The sequence below is a fragment of the Gekko japonicus genome, unplaced genomic scaffold (assembly GCF_001447785.1).
Source record: "Gekko japonicus isolate JY-2015 unplaced genomic scaffold, Gekko_japonicus_V1.1 scaffold1479, whole genome shotgun sequence".
NCBI classification, from domain to species: domain Eukaryota; kingdom Metazoa; phylum Chordata; class Lepidosauria; order Squamata; family Gekkonidae; genus Gekko; species Gekko japonicus.
Genome location: NW_015176016.1, coordinates 630953 through 655369, shown reverse-complemented (window position 1 = coordinate 655369; position 24417 = coordinate 630953). Strand labels below are relative to the sequence as shown.

Genomic DNA, 24417 nt, shown 5'->3' with positions numbered 1-24417 from the left:
CGCCGGTAAGTACACCGATTGTAACCGGCACCTATTCCGTTACAAATGCCCCATCTGAACACACCCTATGTGTCACGGTAGAGCCAGGGAGGCAGGCAGACAGGGGGAGTCACAATACAAGCCCAAAGGTCAGCTGGGAGAGCAGTCAGCAGAGCATTAAATAAGTCCCAATACACCAGACAAAGCCGTAGTCAAACGTTACCAGAGGTCAGGATACAGGGAGCAAAGCTGAGGGCGTGGTCAGGTTCAAAGCTGGAAGTCAGGAGCCAGAGCAGTCCAAAACAAGCTGAGTCCAAAAGCCACAGAGTCAAACAGGAATCAAGGTGCAGAGATTCTGGTTCTACGAACGAGGTTGCCAGCACAAATTGCTCATGGCCAGAGGCCCTACTAAATAGTGCTCTGGCCCATTAACTCATTAGCACCTTTGTGCGAGGTCTTGGCTGATGTTAAAACTCAGGGCTCAAGGATCTCCGCCCTCTTGAACAGGCTTCTTTTCGTTGGCTAGCCAACTCCTGACGTCTCTGATCCCTAAGCCTACTTACAGGTGGGGGAGATGCAGGTGGTGAGCTGCTTATGGCCTGCTCAATCTCAGGTGCAAACCGTCCTGTAGTTGACTCAGATTGCTGTGTATCCTCCTCAGTACTTACAGTAGGTGCAGATCCTGATGCTTCTTCAGCTCTTAAAGGCACTGAATCCTCCCCTCTTAGGCTGTCAGGAGCTGGCTCTGGGGCTGAGTCAAGGGCAGGCATGACACTTTGGGTGCGTTCAGACGGGGCATTTGCAATGGAATAGGTGCCGGTTGCAATTGGTGAACTTACTGGCGTTCACGTGTAGAACATCTGCCTTCCGTCCCTAACTGTTGCAAAGCCCTTTAAACCGTTGTACTCTGCCACTAGGTCCCCAAGTGGTGGTATCCTGAGTACAACGGTTGTAATCGGTCTACCTCCCCGTCTGATCACTCTCCACCGGTGTCTAGCCACTTCCATTCGGAAGCCCGAGGCGTCCGATTTTCGCCCACCATTTTTTTTTTTAGGTTGCCGATGTGCGCTTGGGTGAAGCTTCGCCCCGGCGTTTGTTTTTTTAAAAAAAGAAAAGGCCCTTAGTTTAACTTTCCGGAGGAGTCCGGGACTTCAGGGAGGCCAGTTTGGGCTTTAAACTTTAAAGGTAAGTCCTTACCTTTAAACTTTAAATGTAATACGGGGTGTTTTGAGCATGCACAAAGATCGCCATTCTGTGGATGGCTGCCTATGCGCATGCTCAAATTGAGTTGTGTTTTTTTTAAAAAAAACAACAACAAAAAACGCCGACGCCCGCAGCATGTGAACGGGCATACAGCGATGGGCTCCGCTGTGAGGGAGGTAAGTGTGATCGCGTTTCAGCCGGCATAAACTGCACCGGTTCCAACTGGTACAGTTTATGCCAGCTGAAATGCCTCGTCTGAACGCACCCTGTCTGTATCAATTTTGAGCAGCAAGAGGCCAACGTTATCCATGGATGATCCCTCCCCACTATAGAAGACCCTCCTACTATATATTTGGCAAACTCTGACCCTGAGTTCCATTTAGAATACTTCTCTGTTTGGGCTAATAGTGAGGAAAGTGTGGGTAAATTTTCAGTTATTAAATTTTATTCTGTTCTGTTGGGTTTGTTATCTATCCTGAGCCTTTCTGAGGTTAAGGTATGAATCAAGATAAATTAAAATATGTCCTACAAAAATCTGTTTCTGCATTAAGTATTCAGTGTAAAATAGCATCAAAATGTATATGTGTGTACATCTTTATATATAAAGTATATACATATAAATATTATACAACCCTTTGGCAAAAGTATAACCAAGACAGATTTGGTTGCCAAAGCAAAATAAAATAAAATAAAATAATTTCAAGGCTACTATTAAATGGAGTGGCAATATTCAAACAAAGAATAAAGGGTTTGGTAGCTGAAGACTTCTGTTTAGTTGTGATACTCTTCACAGTTGAGCTGAACTCAGTAGATTATAGCAGATGCTAGTAGATGCATGAGTAAACTGATGGAATTCAGTGTAAATGGTAGACATGGTTCCAGAATCTTTTCAGATGATTGGCAGAAGACTGGAATAGCAGCTGTGGATAAAAGAATGTGCCAGTTTGTTTTTTTTAAATTGATATACTTTTAATACTGTCACTTACAGGATTTTATTATCTGTATTGTTTCATGTTGTCTAGGAGCAATAGTGAAGCCACAATTAAGGTGTGGTCTAATTTATATAGGAGATAAGATTATTATTATTAAAATTAAAAGATTCTTTGGAATAATAGAGCATGGATACAGAGAATATGAATAGAGCACTACTCATGGGATGGATTTTGAAGGCTTTTGCACTTCAGGAATGTGCCTCTCACTCAGCAGATGGACAGATTTGATGCTGCATGAGAACTGGGTGGCCAGGCACCCGCAGGTATCAAGCAAGGACCGCATCTCAAGGATGGCAGCATCCCAGATGGACTTAACATAAGAACATAGGAGAAGCCAATGTTGGATCAGGCCAATGGCCCATCCAGTCCAACACTCTGTCACACAGAGGAAAAAAATTCCTGGTGCCATCAGGAGGTCCAGCAGTGGGGCCAGGACACTAGAAGCCCTCCCACTGTTGCCCCCCCCAAAGCACCAAAAATACAGAGCATCTCTTGCCCCAGACTGAGAGTTCCTATCTATACCTTGTGGCTAATAGCCACTGATGGACCTCTGCTCCATATGTTTATCCAATTCCTTTTATCCATTCTAACCCAAATGTTCAGCAATTTCATTGAGTGCCCAGGAGTTCTTGTGTTGATAGTGCTCCCTAGTCCCAGAGCATCCTTCACCAATAGGTGAAGCATGTGTGTCAGGCAGACGATGCCCTTGAGGCTCACAGCCTTTACTGTTGCCATGTAGCCCTGTAGGATGTTGCCGCTGCCCACCCACTCCCTCAGGCTACTCTGTATGATGGCCACATTGTTTTACACTGTGGTCTGCATCCATTCCCTGCACATGGAGCAAAACTACTTTGTAGCCTGAAGACAGGACTGTCCCCTCCTGATGCCTGAGCTGTGCCCTGATAGTCTGGACAGAGAGGTCCTCTGCTTGCCACCTGTAAGCAGTGAGGGAGAAATAGCCATGCTGTTAGATGCTCCAGAGGTCTGCTGTGAAGGGCATGGTTCTGCCTTGTGCTCTGCAGAGCTGAGCCTTGACATTTGCCACTGTGGAGTGGTGTATGGTGGGTAAGACTCGTCAGCTTGTGGTCCTCCATGAGGGGACAGAGTACCAGAGAGCCAGGTGTTGCAGCAGCCGGCGAAAGGCTTCATCCTCCACGAGGGAGAAGGGTTGGCCATCCACAGCAATCATCTCGCCAACAAGGTGAATGATTGATTCCTGGGCCCTCCACATAGCCCTTCTGGATGGTACTGTCAGCATCCCCAGGGGAATGACCTCTTAGAAGGTGGCCTGCCTTGATGTTCCATCCACCGCACCCCAAATGCTGGGAGCCTTTCTTGGAGGGGCTTCATGCTCCCCTTCTGCTGCTCCCTGCTGAGAGTGGATATCTTCTTTCTCCCATTGGCCGCCATTCTTTCCTCCGGTGGCAACATAGTGGGGTGCACCTTTTGCAGGGGCCTGTGGAGGAGGGAGGAGGTTATCACCCCTCTGGATGTGGGCGTGGCATATCTGGTTGTCTGCCATACAGGGGTCACTGGGGAGAGTGCAGAAATATTTCCAAGGTGTGGGCTGGAAAGGGGTGGCTATGATTGGAGAAGATGAGAGGAGGAACAACTACTTTGTGGCATTGGGCTGGGAGGAACCACGAGTGATGTATTTGAGGCAGGAACTGCAAAAGGGAGTTATGTGCAAGGGGAGGATGCTTTCCCCTGAATCACTGTTAGAGTCCTACTCTCCAAAGATGGTTAGCAACTGCTGGTCTCTGAGCAGTGCTCACGTCTTTTGCCTTTGTTGGGAACCCCAGGAACAGATCAGGGAAAGAAGGTTCCAAGACCCCTGGAGATGCCCTGCTAGGGGCGGCCTCCAGTGAAGTGGTAGGATGGGTTTGGTGCCTTGAGACAGGGGCCTGTGGTATGGGAGATGGAGGATGTCTTCTCTGCACAACAAGCACCCTTTGCACTCACTTTCACGCTCATGACACAGAGGAATTAAAATTAAGAGGGGTGGGAGGGTATAAAACATGGCTTCTGAGCCGAGGCACCCAGTAATTAAGCCCCTCTGCTCAGCTTGAGCACAGAAACGACGTGGCTCAGTGCCCTGAGTCCACTTAACACCCCCAAACCCCAGCAGGGGAGAGGAATCAGAATTAAAATGTAGGTCCTCAGCCGAGGAACCCACTAACTAAGCCTCTCTGCTTGGCATGAGCAGAGAGACAGGATGACTCAGAGCTCCGAGTCCACCTGACACCCCCAAACCCCAGCAGGGGAGGGGAGCTCAGATTCAGGAATAAATTATGAATGTGTCCTGCTTTTAACAAGTTCCCTTCCTCTCTGTGTAACTGCGAACAGCTGACAGAGGAGATGGTATGGAGCTGAGCTGAGCATATATATAGCATTCTGATCTCATGCAGCAGAATGGGAACTCTGTTATTAGCAGCCAGCAGTGTCTGTTAAGCTTCGGAGGGCTCCTACTGGTGTTTCCAAGCCTGGAGACATCCACCCCCGCCTTGCCTTGGAGTTTTGTAAGCAGTTTAATTGAGCGGGAACAGTCTGTCTGGAAATGTAATAATTCATGAACCGCCACAAGCAGCACAAAAGTTTGTGAAATGTTGGTGCCAGGTGTCCTTCCATGAACATCACTTCTTGAAATATGAACTGGCCAAAATTTGTGATGAACTTTATTTTGTAAGCCAGTACATGCCCATTCCTATTTCTGTGCCACCTCCAAGGAAAGTGCCCAAGGTGGCTTTCAAAATACATAGTAAAACTGTAAACATAGTACTATCGACATAGTAAAAATATAAAATATTATGAAAGTTATTAAAACTCAGCATTTAAAAGCACAGCCAGAGCATAAAACCGGAAGCATTTTAATTGGGTCTTAAACATTTCTCAAGCTAAAAAGACCATAAAATAATGCTTTAAAAAGGAACTCCTTAACTAAAAGCTTGTCTGTACATAAATGGCACCTAAAAGAAAATGGTGTAGGTACCAGGAGAGGCTCAAGGTGAAGGGCATTGCCAAGCCTGGTGCCACTGTTGAAAAAGCCCTCTTGGGTGGCCACCCCCTCAACTCTGGGCACACAGACCAGTGCTTGTCCTGAGAATCTTAGCTCAGTGGCTGGACAGTATAGAAGAAGGCAGCCTTTCAGGTACTATGGTTCAAGTACTATGGCTCAAAGTCACTTATGGCCTTAAAGGCAATACCTAGAGCTTTAAGTTATGGGTAGCGACTGGGGTGATATAACCCAATATCACACCCCTCACAGTAACTTGGCTGCCACGTTGCATCAACTGAAATTTCAAAACCACTTTCTAAAGCAGCCCACACAGAGTGAATTACAGTAATCTGACCTGGATGTGATTACAGCATGGATCACCACAGCTAGATCACAGTTTTCAAGGAAGGGCCATAGCTGGCATATCAGTCAAAAGTTGATACTAAGTGCTGCATGCCACTGGAGGAAACCTGAGCCTTCAAGCATAGACTAAGATCCAGGCAGCACCCTGATTGTTAACCTGCTCCTCCAGGTGGAATGTGATCCCCTCCAGAGAAGCTGACTCCACAATCCCCAAGCAGATTTTCTATTGACCAGCACCACCTCAGTCTTGTCTGGATTCAGCTTTAGTTTATTGGCTCTCATCCATCTCATAACGTTCTCCAGGCAGAAAGATGCCATGGTTGGTGGTATCAAAAGCTGCCAGAAGGTCCAGGAGAATCAATACAGACACACTCCCCCCATTGTTCTCCTGGCAAAGATAATCAGCTAGGGTGAACAATGTCATCTCTGTCCCAAAGACAGGCCTGAATCCCCATTGAAATGGGTATGGATAATCCATCTCCTTCAAGACTGCCTGAAGCTGTGTGGCCACCACCTATTTAAGCCCCCAAAAGTGATGCTTGCCACCAGGGGGTAGTCATTTAGGTCAGTGGGCTCTGGAGATGCTTTTTTCATGACCACTTGTTTTTACTGCCTGAATTTATTCCCAGTTGAGTGCATTTAACTAAAATTAAACATTGAGACCAATGAAGAAAGTACTCTCCGGTACTGAGTACCAGCATATTTGGGGGGAGTTCTCCAAAGTCCTACCTCACTCAGCTAGATAAAGAGAAAGTGGACCCTTAGGAACAACCTACTAGGGATCTGTAGAGGGAGGAGGGAATTGGTGGACATTGGCACAACCTTATATATGATTACTGGCACTTTTTTTAGCAACAGCAACAGAAGCTCTGCTAAGAACACTTTCCTGGAATCAAGCACCATTGAATAGATCTGAGTGGGATTTGGAGTAGACATGTTTAGGATTGCTCTCAAACTGATGAATAACATTAGCAAGAGTGGGGTCATTGAGTGTATTAACAAGAATATGTTTGATTATCAATGACAATCAATCATAGGGCAGCACTGTTGTTTGGGTTGGCTTTTAGTAATGGGTAAAGCTAGTAAAGAGGTGTAATTTTAATATGTTTCAGTTTTATTTTAATACGTCTGAAGTTTTACTGTTGTTCAGAGCGCTTGGTTAATCTAGTTCATAGTAGGTGGTTAATCATAGTTATTGGACAGCAGCTTTCAAAATAGCAGTGTTCATACCATATGAATATATGCTCTACCACATAAAGCGTGAATTTACATTCCTATTATTCTTCCCCCTCCCCAAGCAAATGTATAGCTATGTAAGGTGCTGGTTATACATTTAACTCCCCCAAATTCAAATTTTGTAACTCCAAATAGAAGAATCTTGATTGTGTGAAGTTTTTTTAAATGAAATAACTTTTATTTATTCTGTTTGAATTCAGAATTGATTATAGTGAGACTGACTGCCACCTGTCCCATTTTACAATACTTCTCCCAGTTGTTCAGATCCATTGGCTGGCAACATAGAGTATCAAATTAGTGAATAATTATGAAAGTGATCTGTAGTCTTTTTTTGTTTGGGTTCAAATTGACAGAGATGGAAGGCACATTAGTAAACACATTAGTAAAACAGAGCAAAAAAGGGGGAAGGGGAGACATGACCTTAATGTGTGTGTGGAGAAAGAATTATATTGAGTAAAAAAATTTTTGTCAGGTGTATTTTCTGCTTTCATCTTGTCCTTTTTCAAGGGTTCTCCTGGTTCTTTCTTGTTTGCTTTCCCATCTGCTTTCCATGGACTTTGCTTTCATGCATGGCTTCCTGTGTCCTTCTTTAAAAATATTAACGTTATAGCATATCTGTTTCGTCATTTTTTTCTCTTCACAACACAACATAGTGAACCTACCATGAGTCATTCTAAACTGTAGCTTCTTTCACATTATCAAATTGGGAGTCTTCAGAAGGGAAGTTTTTTACTCCTCTGAGAGAGTTCAGTACCATTTTGTCTAATTGTTCCTTATGTTAAACTACCCATATTATAAGCATCTTTGGAATATTAAAATACTACTATTGTTGGGCTCTTAAGGAGCCTTGTGGTGTTATGTCATTAAAAGCTTGGTGGCTTTCTGCTGACTACAGACTGGTAAAAGATAATTCCAGCTATTACAGGAATGAGGGGAAGGGCTGCTATATTCTGTGGCGTAGAAAATTAAAGCAAATACCAAATACTTCATTTTATAGCTACAAGGCATACATTGCTGTGCTGTTTGGCAGAATAAATGGGACTAGTCATTGTCAATCAAGTTCAATAATACTGACATAGTTTGTTTGCATGCTATTCATTTGAACTAAATCCCTAACAAGCCTCATCTGCTAATTGGCCTTAACATTTATGTTGCTAAATGAGAAGCATTTTGGCTGCAGAGTAAGGTGGTAAGACCTACCCAGTGGACTAAACAACTAACATCTGTTATCTTGTCCTGCTCCAGCTTGGCTTTTACCAGTTAAGTGTATTGGCCCCAGGGTCAAGGTTATGGATTCTGTGGTTCCCTGGCTATGGTGCATGTGTGGGAAAAGGAAGACGTAACAATTTAAAGACCAGCCAAACAGAAGCTGTGCAGTGCATATGGTCTATTTTGCTTTAACCTCTACAAGCCCTACAAACAAATACAAGTTGAAAAATGTATTCTGTACTGTTTATTAGTAAACTTATCCTGGTGGCCATTCTATTCCATCAGTATTAAGCACAAAGTGGCATATGAAAACGTTTCAATATAAGCTTATGATTAGCATACAAAATACTGGTCATGATGGGGGAAATGCATCACTGGACTTTTCAATGTACTTCGTTGTTAGATAATTATGAATACATGCAGTCAATCTTCTTTCTTGTTTTCTCTTTAGTACTGTATCTCTCTGTGACCTGTGACCACAGCCAACATATTTGCAATTTGGACAATGAACAGTGCATATGCTGTATTTTGTAACGCTAAACTGTAAAATTATGCAACATGTTGGTCTCAAATGCATATTAAACTCAACCATTTCTCTTACTTTATTTGGAAAACAGACACTGATGTCCAACCTGACTGAGTTGCAGCGAGAAAAATCAGATTTGCAAGGAAAATTGGACCACCTGACACAATCCACCAAACTGAGAGAGGACCTGTCTCCTTTGACATCTGGCCATACGGGAAGTACACCAGCAACTCCTCTAAAGAATGTAGATTTGGAAATGAAGCAGCTGCAGTATAAACTGAAGGTAACAGTACACATTATGAAGTTGTTATAAAATTTGCACTGTGTTTCCTAAAAATGATATTTAACATCTAAAGATTAATATTTGTGGGAAAACAAAATGCATCTCAGGGCTTGGACAACCTTGCTATTATATGATAGTCACTCAACAATGATTAAATAAGAGTAAGTGAAAGTTCAGTCAAATGATGTTGAACTAGCGTACTTTGCCTGCTCAAAGATTAGGGAAAATAAATCAGACTCGAGACTATGATTAAATCCAACTTGTTGAAAGTGTTACACAGCAGGATTGTATTTAAGACAAATCATATGATTCCAGACTTCACAGAATGAGGACAAGCAAGAGGTAATAAGATAAAAATAAAGAATGTTAATATTAAGAAGACAGGCTGCACTCATAAATATCAAGCAAATAGAGGCCCTCTATTCATATTTTCTCTAAGCATGTTAGCACCATCTTTCTTTTCTATTATACATATGTTTGAAAGTCTGAACTTTGACGGAATGTCTTTGACCTAATCACGACACTTGTTTTACTGTGCGTGTGAAAAATAAAAAGCCAATATAGCTAGCTCTACTTGCAGTACTTATCAGTCTGATTACCTGATCTACTTCCTGCCTTCCTTGAGCTCATAGAATGCACATGCAGATCAGTCACTATGGAACAGTTGATAATATCAGTAGTTTACAACTAGTGCATATGAACACAGAGACGTTTTATTAGCAACTAGCACCTGCAATTGAAAACTGTAGATTTTTAAGAATTAAGAACGGCTAAAACTAAGTAAATCACTTGACTGATCTATACATGTAATTTGGTCTTAATTAGTTCTTTTGGTTCTAGCTTAGGATTTCATAGTTTAGAAGACTTGGGGAATGTAGCAAGACCTGCAAGTCCATATTTAAACAAAGGCTTAGTAATTTTTGATTACTGGAAACCTGTGTGAGTGTTGCAAAACTACGCAGCTTTTTAAAAGTTATATTCAGGCTTTCAGGTTCATTGTTAATATTCAGCATACTTGTGTGCGTGTTTTCAGAAATTGTCTGTCATTAGAGTTATTCCTCTAATTAATTTTTTGTTCAAAACTACAGTAATGAAAAAGTTTCTACCTACACATACAACACATATGGGTTCATTAGGTGTTGAGTCAGCATGCTCATGTATATCCTGTTACTATTATAATACAAATATCCAGGATGACACATGATAAGCATTTTTGTAGATCAAAGTTAGCCTATATCTTTAACTAGGAGTAAGGCCTATTGTGGGAAGAAATACAATGAGCTCTAGAAAGAAGCTCCAGGCGAGTGTCCCAGCTGTGGCTGGTGGGGCGGCGGAGGGAAGGGGAAAATAGAGGGAGGTGAGCCATGTTTATTTCCTTCTATAAGGAGCTGTGGTGGCTCAAGTGGTTAAGACGCTGAACTGCAGGCTGTGGAAGGTCAGTAGTTCAGCAGTTCGAGACCCGGGTGCCGCATGATGGAGTGAGCTCCCATCTCTAGTTCCAGCTCCTGCCAACCTAGCAGTTCGAAAGCAAGAAATTGCAAGTAGATAAATAGGTACCACTTCGGTGGGAAGGTAACAGCGTTCCGTGCGCCTTGGTGTTTAGTCATGCCGGCCACATGACCACGGAAACGTCTTCGGACAGCATTGGCTCTTCGGCTTAGAAATGGAGATGAGCACCACAACCCTAGAGTCGGATTCAACTGGCTTTCGAGCAAGGGAACCTTTACCTTTACTAGCTATAAGGCAGGGCTGTCTCAAGTCATTTTGCTGCCCCAAGTGGGTAGTATGGGAGGAGAGCCACATGGTAACAGGTAGGGTTCCCTCCAGTCCTGACTTACGTTGATTTGGGGCTATGCAGTGGCAGCTAAGGTGGAAAAGCACCTCCTCCTATGCCATGTTTTCTGGGTTCCAAGGGTCTGGAAAGCAGTTCCATAGCCAGTTACAGGGTTTCCAACTCTGGGTTGGGAAATACTTGTAATATTTGAGGAGTAGAGCCTAGGGGGGGCAGGGTTTGGGGTGGGGAGGGACCTCAGCAGGGTATAATGCCATAGAATCTACTGCCCAAAGCAGCCATTGTCTCCAGGAGAACTGATCTTGGTGATCTGGAGATCAGTTGTAATAGCTGGGAATTTTTCTGTAGGGGAAATGATGTGCTATGGCTGGGGAACAGTGATTTTGGGAGATCCCCAGACCCCACAGAGAGATTGGCAACCCCAGTGAATGTTTAAGGGAAGTTTGGGAGATGTATTTTACCTCAGGACACATTCAGTGACTCCCAAGAGCAATAGCAAACTATTTAGAATGTTGGAGATGAGGGCCAGTCAGGCTGCATATACAAATGACCTCTGTGTTCTGACTGTCTGTGGGCGGGACTCAGGCAATGCAGCCAGTGGCTAGGGACAGCTTCTGAGTGACACATCATGGAGCCCACTGATTTAGGAGTGTGTGGAATGTTCAGAAAATGCCACCCCACTTCACAATTATATATAAGGAGAGATTCCACAATTGTATCTTTAATTCCAGGACAGTTTTCCAGTGCTAACTATCTCAGTGGGTGCAACCCTAATCAAGCAGTTCAGTGCTCTTCTAAGGTCAATGTTTATTTTCTTTTTTTTTTAACTGCCCCCAAAGGGGCAGGGTTTTATTACATTTTCCACATAACATACACAAACAATCATAACATATACATACATATACATACATGCAAACAGTACAAACAGATACAATATTTATACTGGTGCCTATTCCACCTTAATAACAGTTTCTCATGAACTGTGTAATCAACTTTTCTGTCTCTATCATCCTAACAGGTATATATTTCATTTAGTAAACTCTTAGTCTGTCTCTTGCAAGCTTGCCTACATATATTTATCATATCAATTATAAAACCGTGACCAAGTATTCTGGAATGTCGAATCTGTTGCGCCTTTTATCAATAAAGTAAATTTATCCAATTCAGCAGCCTAATGTTTATTTCTAATATAGGTCATTGTTTTGTTGCATTATAATCTTACTTTGTGAACTGGCTTATAGGATATATCTGAAAACTTATTTTCCATGTTTTTCACAAGCAGTGCAACAAAAACACTATAGCAGAAAACTTTTAATGTCAAAATTTTACATAACCTTGTTGTCCTTTTCTAATACACTTTTCAGCATGCTTTATTTTGTCAAGCAACTTTGCCATCGGAAATTTAAAAGTCTTAAATACTTGATTAATGGCATAATTAAACCAAACACATCAGGTTACATGGTGCATGTATCTCAATTTTGCCTGCAAGATCTAGATAAATAAACCAAAACTGTACCATATGCACATGTATTTTTTTCCTTCCAAATTCCAAAGTCTAGCCACACAAGAAGTGGTTTCTGAGAAACCAGGCTTCCTGCTTTTTCACACTTTCACCCAATCACTGCTGGAACAGATTTGCTTCATTTTTCCCCCCTTCACAGCACCATCCTGTGTGTTGTTTTCCACAGGAAGTGGCGACTTTTCCCTTGGACATAAGCACTCATACTGTTGTTTTAACAAGCACTGCTGTGTAACTCTTTTTGTTGAGGCCCACTTTAAATAAAAGTGTCCGCTTTTATTTGTGATGTATGTAAACTCCTAAAATGGGGTGTCACACTTCTCCATTAATGAGGGTCAAGCATCACAAGTAAGCCTAAGGAATTTTGGTTGTTCTACATCCTTCTATACTTTTAACTAGTTTAATAAGGTTAAACTACACAGGTTTTGCGATTGGGTGACACATCCGGTACAGAAATGCTGGAATCTGTGGCATGTTTTGACCACATGAACACATTTCCTTTTGTGAATATACACACACATGTATATATAGTATGTTCTGAAAAGATTGGTCTTACCAGAGAAAACTCCTGTGGAAGTGCACTGTAACACAAGAATAATAACTTGCATTCTTTTTGTGTCTCAGGAGTATAAACTATACATAATTCTTTATCCCTTACATTATAGCTGGATTTAGAACCACATGAGCCTGAAAATAAAAATAAAAAAGTTTGAGGTTAAACTTTCTGGCGACTTTTCCAAATTGCATTTGCATTCTTCATGAACCTGCTTTTAATTTTTATTTCATTATATGAATGTTAAATCAGGATCGTTATAGCTCCTGCCATGAACATTTTAAAGAGAATGCAAAAATTTCAAGGCACCATGGGTATTCAGCATTATTGAATTTTAATTAAAGGAATAGCCAGCATTTTACTTCTAAGGCTATAGGTGAAGGGGATGTTGACGTGCAGAGTAGCTTGTACAGGATTTGTGAAACAATAGTTTACACCTAACTCTTCATATCAGAATCCATACTTCCCTTGAGAGAAACAATACTATGTACAAGACTCCCATTAATGTTAATGGGAGTTACAAGCTTGCAACGAGCAGGGAAACATTCCAGAAGTATTTTCAGTTTACTACCTATCTGATTCTTCGCTCATAGTTTTACATGTAATGGGTATATTCCCAAAGCCAAAGCAATGGCTGAACTTGCAAAAAGAAATGTATGCCTATGGTTGAATGTATTTCTTTCCATGCCTCTTTTAATATATATTTACTTGGTGCACTACAATACTGCTTGCTGATAAATTTTTATATCAGTAATTTTAGCTGCTGAGATGTACTATAAATATTTTAGATTACTAAGAAAATTTTGGAAATAATTGTTTCTGCAGAAATAACTTTAAATACTTAATACCCCATTTGAAGTCAGATACCCTATCTGTGTATAGTGAGTGACCTTTGCCCATACAAGAATAGTGTAAGTAAATTCTAGATGCATTTGTAGTGGGTACGCTCAAAGGATATCTGAGGCAGGACATGAAACAACATTGCAGGAATAAATGATACAAATGTTTATGTAGCCCTTTGAGGAGCAAGATGGGACAGATGTTTGGAAACTTTCATGGGCAACTCCTGTTCTGTTACATAATTATTCCTCTTGAGTCTGTTGCAGATTTAAAGATCAGAGGGAACTTGTCCTTTATTACCCATCTCTATCCTGTGAGGAAGCACCATGGATAGATAATTTCTGTAGATACACTGCAGAGGAATTAAACCACAGTGGAAATTTTTCTGTCAAGTAAAACAGAATATATTTATTGCTAGCCCTGAAAAATTCCTGTTTAATTGTGATTCCAAACATTAGCAAACCGTGTTTGAATGGGCAAATTTTCTGAATGCTAAAACAATAGAAATACTTGTTTTACTATGATGTTCTCTAATGATTAGCAGTGATCAAAATAGACTAAACCATTAAAACAGTAAATTTTCTTTTTGAAACAGGATCATTATTGGTAATACTTTGAACAATTCTAAATCCCACACTATTGAAGTTTTAATAAATATTTTATTCAATCTAGAATGCAAATAATGAAATCACTAAACAGTCATCAGCCATTAAATCTTTGAAAAATGAAGTCCAAGGTAAAGAAGAACAGATGCGGGAGCTGCAGGAAAAGTAGGTTCACTCTGTCTATCTGTTGTGTCTGGTTCCCCCCAGTGGTCAAAATATAATTATTTTAACAGCATTTCAACTCAAGTATGGGCATATTTTTTTGTAATGTGTTTTTGCTGTTTCTCTATTTATCTTTTAAAATACATATTTCAGACTGTTTATGGCATTTAGCAAACGAACAGTACATATTGATGACATGTTTTTGTAAACCATTTACAATTTCTGCATTGCAATAAGAGTATCAAAAGTCATATTTCAGATCCCAGAGTGGGCTAGGGTATCCTTGATGCAGATGTAAATGAATGCTTCAATGTAGCTGAAAGCAGTCCTTCAAATACAGTAATTCTTTGCCTTAGGGCTGAGAAACATGTCAAGGTTTAGATGCTTAAAGTGGATTAAATAGCCCATTTTACATTTGTAAAGGTGCAGAAGGGCAGTTGGGCTTATTAGTGTTTGCGTTCACTTTAACTGCATGTCTTATTTGACATATGTAATATTGTATTTTAATTCAGTATTTCTAAAATGCATACTATAACTGTTTGTTAAAATGTTAGTCTAAAATATACAAGTGAGTAAATCCACTACCTACTAATGTGTACTTTTAAGCAGCAAAAAATATTTTGTTGATGTTGTTTCTTCATCCTCAATACAGTGGTATTCATTTTTTTAAAAAACAAACCCTTTACTAAGATGCATATTTTTAATTGATTAATGCCTCAAGATATATCTAAAGAGTCTAGCACTCTGTTAGGTTAGGTGGATTTAGTATTCTGGTATGGGCTCTGTCCTACCATTATTTTCTGTGGTAAATACAGAATGTGTTTTGCTAGTAATCCCCGTCATTGCCTCCAGTACTCTGATGCTTCCATTCAGATGTAAATTCCTTCCATTCGTTTTGCCATGCTATGGTTTTCTCACTGATTTTATATGCTGCTGACATATCAGCAACAATGAAGTCCACGTAATAATCGAACTGACTTGCTTTATTTGGATGAAGTACTGCAGTCATGTGAAAATAGTTACAGGTAGTAGGGCAATAAGCATACATTTTCCTCCCACATGTCACACAATGAGCAGCATGTTTCTTTAAAAGATTTTGCTCTGTATGCAGAAGCAGCATGTTCTGTGAAATCAGTGTATTGGTTTTCTCCAGATATTACCCTCAGATACACTTTTCCTTTAGATTTTTTTTGTTTTGCATTTTTATTGTTATAACACTTTCTATGCACTAAATACACAGTCATGACAAGCAGTTCACACTTGGATATCGATGATTTGGATGTTACTTTTTGCCCCTCTGTAATTTCTGTGTCAGTATTCACTAAAATTATTTTGTGTTCTGCTTCCACTTCATCCATTATAATGCCTTCATCTTGTTATGATTCACTGGTTTAAAAATTTTAAGATTCAGAAATCCAGAGTTTAAATGCTGACTCCTATGCTCTTATATATGTAAACTGTGTCAAGGAATTTTTTTTCATTACTTTTGGGCTGGCAAATGTACATAGGTTAGCAATTACCGCGATCATGCTGCTTAATTATTCAAAATAAGTACATGCTAGTTATGTTTCATAATTTGTGGAATACTGCATTTCTTCTCTGCTTCAAGGATTTCTCGAATGGAGAGAGACTTAAGTATGAAAAGGCATTTAATAGAAGATTGGAGAATGCGGATGAAAGCTAGTCAGGAAAAGGAGAAAGCCTTTAAAGAAACACTGCAAACTCTTGAAGAAAAGGTACTTCGTTTTATGAATTTTAAACCCACGAAATTGTGATTGCTATACAAGTCTCCTCTATAAAATCAGGCTAATGAAACCATTCTACAGTTCTGAATATCTCACCCATTTAAAAATAATCTGTTGCATTTGTATCTCCATTGAGGAATGCTATTGGATTGGATTGCTTAATTGTAGTGGTCATTTGTATTATCATAGTAGTCAAAACATGAATTAAATGCTTGTTACTTTAATGTGGTGCAGAATACAGCTAAAACTGCATACACAACTTTCTTAAAAAACAGAGAATAAATAATATTTTACATGATACACAAAATATATTTGCTGTCTGTCGAATGCTACGTAATAGTAAGAAGAATGTTTACCTATAATAATGGCTGTGTGTCATCTCCTTTTAGCTGTTATATATTTAATGGTTTCATTTTACATGATTCTGTGTGTTATTTTCCCCATAAATGTTTAATGCATTTTACAGATGCGTAAAGGGATTCGAAATGAAATAGCACCTTTTTCTGCTTCTATCTGTGCAGTGTGTTTGCTTGCCCTCATTCCCCCAGCAAACAGGGCAAGTGTGTAGGAATCCCTGAGGCTGCACACTCTACAACCCCCAAATAGAAATAGTTTTCCAGGCGAGCACTACTTTGATTCTCTTTAAAAGCAGGTGCTGGCTGCACAGCTCAGAAAGGTAGCCTGCGCTGGCAGTCATTAAGCAGTTGTCAGTTCCAGAGAGAACTACTCTCTTGCCCTTCGTGTCAGAGATAAGATGTCATTAAGAAATCATCAGCCAAAGTGAGAGAAAGGATGGGGGTAGGGATCTCAGGCAAAATGAAGGTGGATCAAAATAAATATTTGTTTCATATTGTTTTGTAAGGTTGTTTTGCAAAAAACAGATTTGAGATATGTGCTCTCTAGTGATCTTTTGGATTAACAGTGTCTTTCATTTTTAGGTTGTACAGCAGATTGAGTGAAATCTGTCCATTTAATTTCTCTCATAAAAGTTAAAAAAAATTCTAGTTTGATTTAAATGGCAGTCCAAGTATATATTTAGCTGTGGATTGTATGGCTAAGGGCTGGTCCCTTCTGAACACCGATGTGACTGTATGTAACTGAATGTTCTGCATAGCAATGTCTGGCTGTGTGTGAGGTGCCAGGATTTTAATAATAACTAAAAGGTGCAGTCCTCTGGTTAGTTATAGGAGTATCATTTATACTGATTTCAGGAGGATGCAATCCATACATGAACAAGGTGCAAGATAGCAGCCAACATTTTCACCCCAAGAAATGTGTAAAATTAAATGTAGTTATTATTTTAACTCAAGGTTTACGTTTTCTATCTAAATGATGTGAATGCCTTCACTAATAACAGATATTCTCTGGGTGTTACTTCAGGTAAAGACATTGACTGAAGACTGTTCAAACAAAAAAGCATCAATTGATTCACTAAAGCAAAGGCTTAACGTCTCTACAAAAGAAAAGGCACAGTATGAGCAGCTGTATCGCAAAGCTACAGAGGAGGTAGAGAAAAAGGTACAAGATTACATATTTCCTCCATAGAATATTTTTTCCTTCTTGTAACCATTTCACTTCTTCTCCTTTTTCATGTAAGCTGTTCATTACAAATAAATATCTGTATGTTCACAATGCCATAGCATAATCTGTATAAGTGACTTGTATGCTTTCAAACTTGAAGCTATGCTGAAACACGTCACTGAGTGTCACAATGTGTTTCAAGTGAATGTCGTGTCAAAATACATGACTGAATGGAACAGTGCCAGGTGAGTTTATATCTCTGTCAGAATGGAACAGAAAGAGAGAGTTGCAGGTGATCACAGGTATAGATTGCTGTACTTTCTGACTGGGAAGAGCAGGAAGAAAGATGTGATGGGGTGTGGGCATTCTCCTCTTCTGCTATGTTCAAAAAGGTTTGTGTAAATTCAGAGCCTACCTTTTAAAGGCTTGCTCTACATTTTAGAAATACTTACATTAGATTATAGAAGCAGCTCTTCTTGGACTATCTTGGCACTGCTTCAGTTTCCCATGAAATACAGAACATTTGACATTGTTAGAGGAACAAGGGGTTATACCTAACCATTTGCCAACAGAAGATGCTGGTTGGCACAGATTTTCCCTTTTGACAAGAAGAAAAATGATGGTTAGAGTTGCAGGATCAATGAGGATGAAAAGCTGTGCAGGTGGAGAGCTTTCATTTGCAGTGGAAATCAGCAAACTCACCTATCCTCCTTCACCTGCCAGTGAAGTTCCAGGGCAGAAGATGGGGAGATTATCCATTTGCACCGGAGCCTGCAACCCATGAGTCTTTTTGGTTGGGGGGGGGGGGGCGTTGTCCATGTGGGTACTTTGCTTCTGGACATTCTCTTACTGGAGGTCAAAATGGAGGTTAAGGTGGACATGAGGAATGTTTAAGCATATTAAGCTAGTGTTTGGAGAAATATTTAATTTATTTATTTAATTTATTTGCACCCTGCCTTTCTCCCCAATTGGGACCCAAAGTGGCTTACATCATTCTCCTCTCCTCCATTTTATCCTCACAACAACACTGAGGGTTAGGCTGACAGCATGTGAGTGGCCCAGGAAGCTTCCATGGCACGAGTGGGGATTCGAACCTGGGTCTCCCAGATACTAGTCTTAACCTCTACACCACACTGACTTACTGGCTTTAAGTTGCAAAGGCCCTAAAAGGAAGATAGTCGCAACTGTTTAATATCCCGTTTAAGGCCTTATTAAGAATAATTCTCATCTTTTAGGGTTTTTTTGGAGGCGGGCATTCTTGATTTGGCTAAACAAGCTTCAGGAGGTTAAATGTTAAAGATGAGAAATGGTGGGCATTTAATGTTTAACACTTTTCTCCCCAGGCATTTTTTCTTCTCAAAATTGACACTTCCACCCACTCAACTATATCACCCAGCTTTGTTCCCTATGAGGGAAATGGAATGGATTAAGAATTCTTCCTTTGTCATTTCTCTACTCAGACATGCAGTTTCTGAAAACTGTTTTTGGTTTTTAGGGAAACCACTGGGAAATGAAATATGATTCTGTGTCATATCTAGTTTGTGCTTGTACCATTTCCTTTGTGGGGTATAGGACAGGTGTAAACTAACAGGTTTTGAGAACCTTGATTCTCCAGAGCTGTTGCTTCGTTCATATCAACTCAGAGTATATTTCATGCTGCATTTTAAATTTAAATCCGTGTCCTATGCTACTTGTTCTACATGAAAAATTAGTAATGTCAGTATTCTAACTCCCTGCCTTGAAGCTGTAGGATACAGTTTTCATAGGATATCCTACCTCCTGTATTAAGAAAGAACAAGTAACTGATTGTGCTGCAATCATACACATAATTAGACCCGACATAGGTGCGAATGCCGGGCAGATTGAAAGGGCGCAATCAGACAACAACATCTGAGAAGCGCCCCACAGCTGTCAGCAACCCATTCTGCTCTGCTGCAGAAGCGGAGTTAAAAGACACTGGGGAAAATCCAATAGTAAATGAGTTGCGACAGGCCACGGATGGACTTTCCCCTGTCTGATTGCTCCAGCGCGCTCTCATGCCATCGGGATGGTCTGATCAGGCCATCCCGACTCCATGCCGTTGGTTTTTTCCCCCGTTCGCTGTATGCACATCATCACAAACTCCATAGGGAGCCCTCAGTGTGGAGGTTCGGTTCATCAATTCCTTGTTTAAGTGCATGGGAAATAAATGGCACCAAAAAAAAGACTCACACTGACAGGCTGTGCCCACAGCATCAAAGGGCGGTGTGATCTTGCAACTGCGGGTCTATTTCCTCTGGAAGAAATAGCCTTGCTTCCCCCCCCCCATTTTATCTGGCGCGTGTGGCTGCACCCTAAGAATGTCCTTCCCTAGTGGGGAGGAGCAGTGACCCAGTGGAAGAGCCTCAGCTTTGCACACAGAAGGTCCCAGGTTCAGTCCCCAGCATCTCCAGTTAAAAGGGACCAGGCAGAAGATGAAGTGAAAGACCTTTACATAAGTTCTGGGAGGGCCGCTGCCAGTCTGAATAGATAATACTGTCCTTGATGGACCAATAGTTTGATTCAGCATAAGGCAGCTTCATATACAGTCACGTGGTGGTAAAAAGTGGAGAGAAAATCCTGCTATCCAAACCTTGACTCTGTACCATACAATGGGATAATACACTTGCTATGAATGAGCAGAATTATAGGAGTGTTTTCCAGCTGGTAATCGTGATTGCATTATCTGTTTGCCCAAAGATGTTGTGGTGTTTAGTAAAGGCTCCATGTGTCTTGTTTAAGGAGCTTAAAGTCGCCAATCTAGAAGGCAAAATGGCTGAGGCTGAATGTGCCATGACGGAACTTGAAACAACGGCCTCCCAGCAACTCCATGGTTTGGCAAGACAAAGTGGGCAGGCACTTGAAGTAGTCCAGAAAAAGTTGATGATGGCCAATGAAAAAGTAGAAGAGTTTATCACTTTTGTGAAGGTTGGCTTTTTAATTATCTTTTATTTATTCATGATTTGCTAATATTTACGTGGATTCTAGACTTAGGACCCACTTCAAGCATGTAAACAATTGTGCCAGATGCTTGAGATTCCTCCCTTGCTTTCAGTGACTTCATCATGATACCATATCTGGCTTGATAACATTGTACAATAAATTTCAGATGTTACAATTTACATGTTGTTATAGACAAGGAAATAGTGAAGATCTCCAGCAGATGTGTTCTTAATTAGCAAAGTTATATTTCTCTCTGTACATGTGATATTTATTTAATGTATGGTTTAATGAACATGAAAATGTTTCAAACTAATAATATTAAAAATAACTTCTATGACTGTGGCAGTCCTATGGAGTAGTGGAACATTATAGGTATTATCCATAAAAGAGAAAGGATTCACCTGTAGATGTCAGCCAGTTACACTATTCTTTGATTGCTTAATTATGACATTCTGTTAATTCACAGAGTCATAAGCATGATTCCCTTCACTGCCCAGCTCTGTCAACATGAACCCTCAGCAGGGACGCAGCAGTACTGGCATGAGCTGTATGAGAGACCATGGAATGGCCTGGCACCCAATTTGAGTCAACGGCAGCCTCTCTGGGCCTTTGGGCCTCTGCCTTTGCCTCTTTTACGGCTTTATTCATAATCATAAAACTGTATCCTAAGTTGGGAGGTGTATACATACACATGGGTACGGGAAAGGACACTGAATTCCATTTCTCCATTGAACTCTTGTCTTTATTTTTATTTTTTTTTATAATTAAAAATGTCATTAGTTTTTAACATATTATAAGACAGGAAAATATAAGGGCAGGGAGGGTCCAGGGTATGGGATAAGACATAAAGGGAAATTCCATCAAGTTTGTATGATAGCTGTTACAACTTTTTGGTCATCATTCTTTGTTTCCAGCTCTCTTTTCTTTTATGTAATTGTTAAAACTACTGTCGCTTAATCAAATCGCTAAAATCTTCTGTTATGATTCCCGAAAAGAGTCAAATTCTATATAGTTCAAATTGGAATTTCTCCAAATTTATATTATATGCATTCATTGTTCTTGGTCTTCGAAGTTTCTTTCTACCCAGTCATAAAATAGTGTCCAATTGTCTCTCACATTTTGTTTACTTCTGTCTTTCAACAAGTTCGACAGTACATCCATTTCTGCTGTGTCGAAGATTTTTTGTCAGAAGTTCATTTTCCGTTGGTATCTCCGATTTCTTTCAATACTTAGCATAAAGAAATCTTGCTGCCGTGACAATATGTATAATTAAATGTTTAGCTTTCTTATCTTTTACATCAGGCATAATATTAAGCAGGAACATGTCAGGTTTAAATGGTTACGGTATCAAACATATTTTTGGTAACATTTCATGAACTCTTGTCTTTACAAGTACCTAGACATGCATCAGATCAAATCACGGAGGTGGCCACAGCTAGACTGGGAGAAGTGCAGGTAGAGAGAGGTCATGAAAAATAAATATTACAGATCTTGCTTTGTTTTCCCTTGTCCTCTTATGAGTCTTGAACAGACTAGGTTGTTTTTTGTGCCATCAGCATCTCTAATTTTAGCAGTGCTTTCCAAATAAATGCCATCTCTAGAATATCATAGCTATATTTGCCCCCACTGTTGATATAAGGTCACTGCCAAGTTGTCAAGAGCAAAGGTGACTAAAAAAGAAATTGCCAGCAGGAGTGAAATTAATAAAGCCTAAATGAAATTAACATGTTTGCTGACAACCTAACAAGCTAATGACTACTTTGGACAGTCTGTAATGAACACACAGTCAAGCACACGGTTCTTAAAACCAGCCGAGTAGCTTATAGAGAAAGAAAAGGGAGCATATTACCATTCATAGTGTGACACTGCATCTTCTGAAGAGCTCAGGGCAAAATTCTGAGCAGTTAAGATCACTAAAGTATTGATTTCAACGGCACTTAAACATACATTGCTGTGTGCTGGACAGTTGCACAACATAAGAAGCTAAATAAGAGCACAATACATATGTTTATTTTTGAGTTAGTGAAAGGACTTTTTCCTTTAGTGATCCATTTGTCAAAGCTAAAATAAAATCTCCAAAATTATTATATCTTTCAAAACATTGGTTTTTAAAGACAGGTTCTCACTGCAGAAGGAGTTTCCCCACTTCAAAATAAATACATACACACTGGCTGTAATTACCTGTCTGTTTGTCGTACACATGGAGCCACCAGCTTAAAGTATCTTCTCCACATTTGCTGCAGTATTTTGTATCACATGGAAGACTTCCAATAGAGTATGAAAGTTCTCCAAACACTCCAGAAGGTTTGTATGGACTTCAGTGTTAGTTCAGCAACTTAGAAAAGATATCATACTGATCTTATTGTCAAGCTTGATTGATGTGATAAGAGCACCTGTAAGTAAAAGAAAAATAATAGAATAAGATTACTGCCTATCTGACTGATAGCTTTTCATAATTAACATGCAATTTCATGACCCAAAACCAAATGACAAGGGATTTATTTTACAAATAAAGTGGTTAGGCCCAATCAAGTACTAGAGTACTACTTAAAACTAGTGATTCCAATTTTGCAAGGGCACGTTTGAAAAAAAAAACACCCTCATCCTGTTTCTCATGCCTTTTTCCTCTTAAATAGACTACATCATACATTTGTACTGATTGCACTCTTTTTTCTTCCTCCCTGCACATTTGGCAGCCTTCAGCATGGCAGCTGGCCAGTTAATCACTGTTGGCACATACTCCAAATGCACTAGATGGCTAGGCTTACATATGTTCATGGAATGTCCCAGAGAATGACAGGTTAGGCATAATTTTAAATCAACTACATTTTAAGTGTGTACAGTAATGATCATATTGTCAGAGGCTCTGAACTTACTGGGTCAAGCTGGAGTTTCTACATAGCTGTTCTTCAAAGTATTTGTGATCCAATTTGGAACACTTGATCATGAACACACTAGACTTTGGTTGTTAGACAAGCAAAATGGGCAGAATGGAATATCAGAGCAAGAAGCCATGTAGCTATTACACGTGTAGTGCAATATTAAGAACAGTTTAGTGGGAATAAACCCTATTGAGTAAATTTCAGTAGGATTCTGAGGAGACCTGCTTAGGATGGCTCTCATAGACACACACAGCAGGATCAAGAGAACCAAGGAAAGCTCCCACCTTGTAAATTACAGGCCAGTCAGTCTGACGTCGATATCGGGTAAATTGGTGGAAACCATTATTAAGGAAAGAATTAGTAGGCACATAGATGAACAAAACCTATTGAGGCAGACTCAGCACGGGTTCTGTAAGGGAAGATCTTGTCTCACTAACGTGTTAGTGTTCTTTGAGGGGGGTGAACAAACATGTGGACAAGGGGGATCCAATAGATATTGTTTACTTAGACTTCCAGAAAGCTTTTGATAAAGTTCCTCATCAAAGGCTCCTAAGTAAGTCAAAAATCATGGGATAGAAGGACAAGTCCTTTTATGGATCAAAAACTGGCTAGTTCATAGAAAACAGAGAGTGAGTATAAATGCGCAATTTTCTCAGTGGAGAGTGGTAAGCAGTGGGGTACCGCAGGGATCAGTACTTGGTCCACTGCTTTTTAACTTGTTCATTAATGATTTGGAGTAGGGAGTAAGCAGTGAAGTGGCTAAATTTGCGGATGATATGAAGTTGCTCAGGGTGGTGAAAACCAGTGAGGATTGTGAGGCACTCCAAAGGGATCTTTCAAGGATGGGCAAGTGGGCGTCAACATGGCAAATGGGGTTCAATATGGCCAAGTGCCAAGGTGATGCACATTGGAGCCAAAAATCCTAAATATAAATACACATTGATGGGGTCTGAACTGGCAGAGACTGATCAAGAGAGAGATCTTGGAGTTGTAGTAGATAACTCACTGAAAATGCCGAGACAGTGTGTGACTGCAATAAAAAAGGCCAATG

General features: G+C 40.3%; 1 protein-coding gene across 1 annotated transcript in view; it reads left to right on the top strand.

Moving 5' to 3' along the window:
- Nucleotides 1-24417, top strand: part of CNTLN (centlein) — a gene marked incomplete at its 5' end in the record, with an annotated part of 249541 nt that overhangs the window by 201792 nt on the left and 23332 nt on the right. The window contains 5 exons of the mRNA XM_015426574.1: nt 8595-8786; nt 14163-14260; nt 15867-15993; nt 17383-17520; nt 20284-20469. Of these exons, the coding sequence (XP_015282060.1) occupies nt 8595-8786; nt 14163-14260; nt 15867-15993; nt 17383-17520; nt 20284-20469 (741 nt within the window). The remainder of the gene's footprint in view (nt 1-8594; nt 8787-14162; nt 14261-15866; nt 15994-17382; nt 17521-20283; nt 20470-24417) is intronic.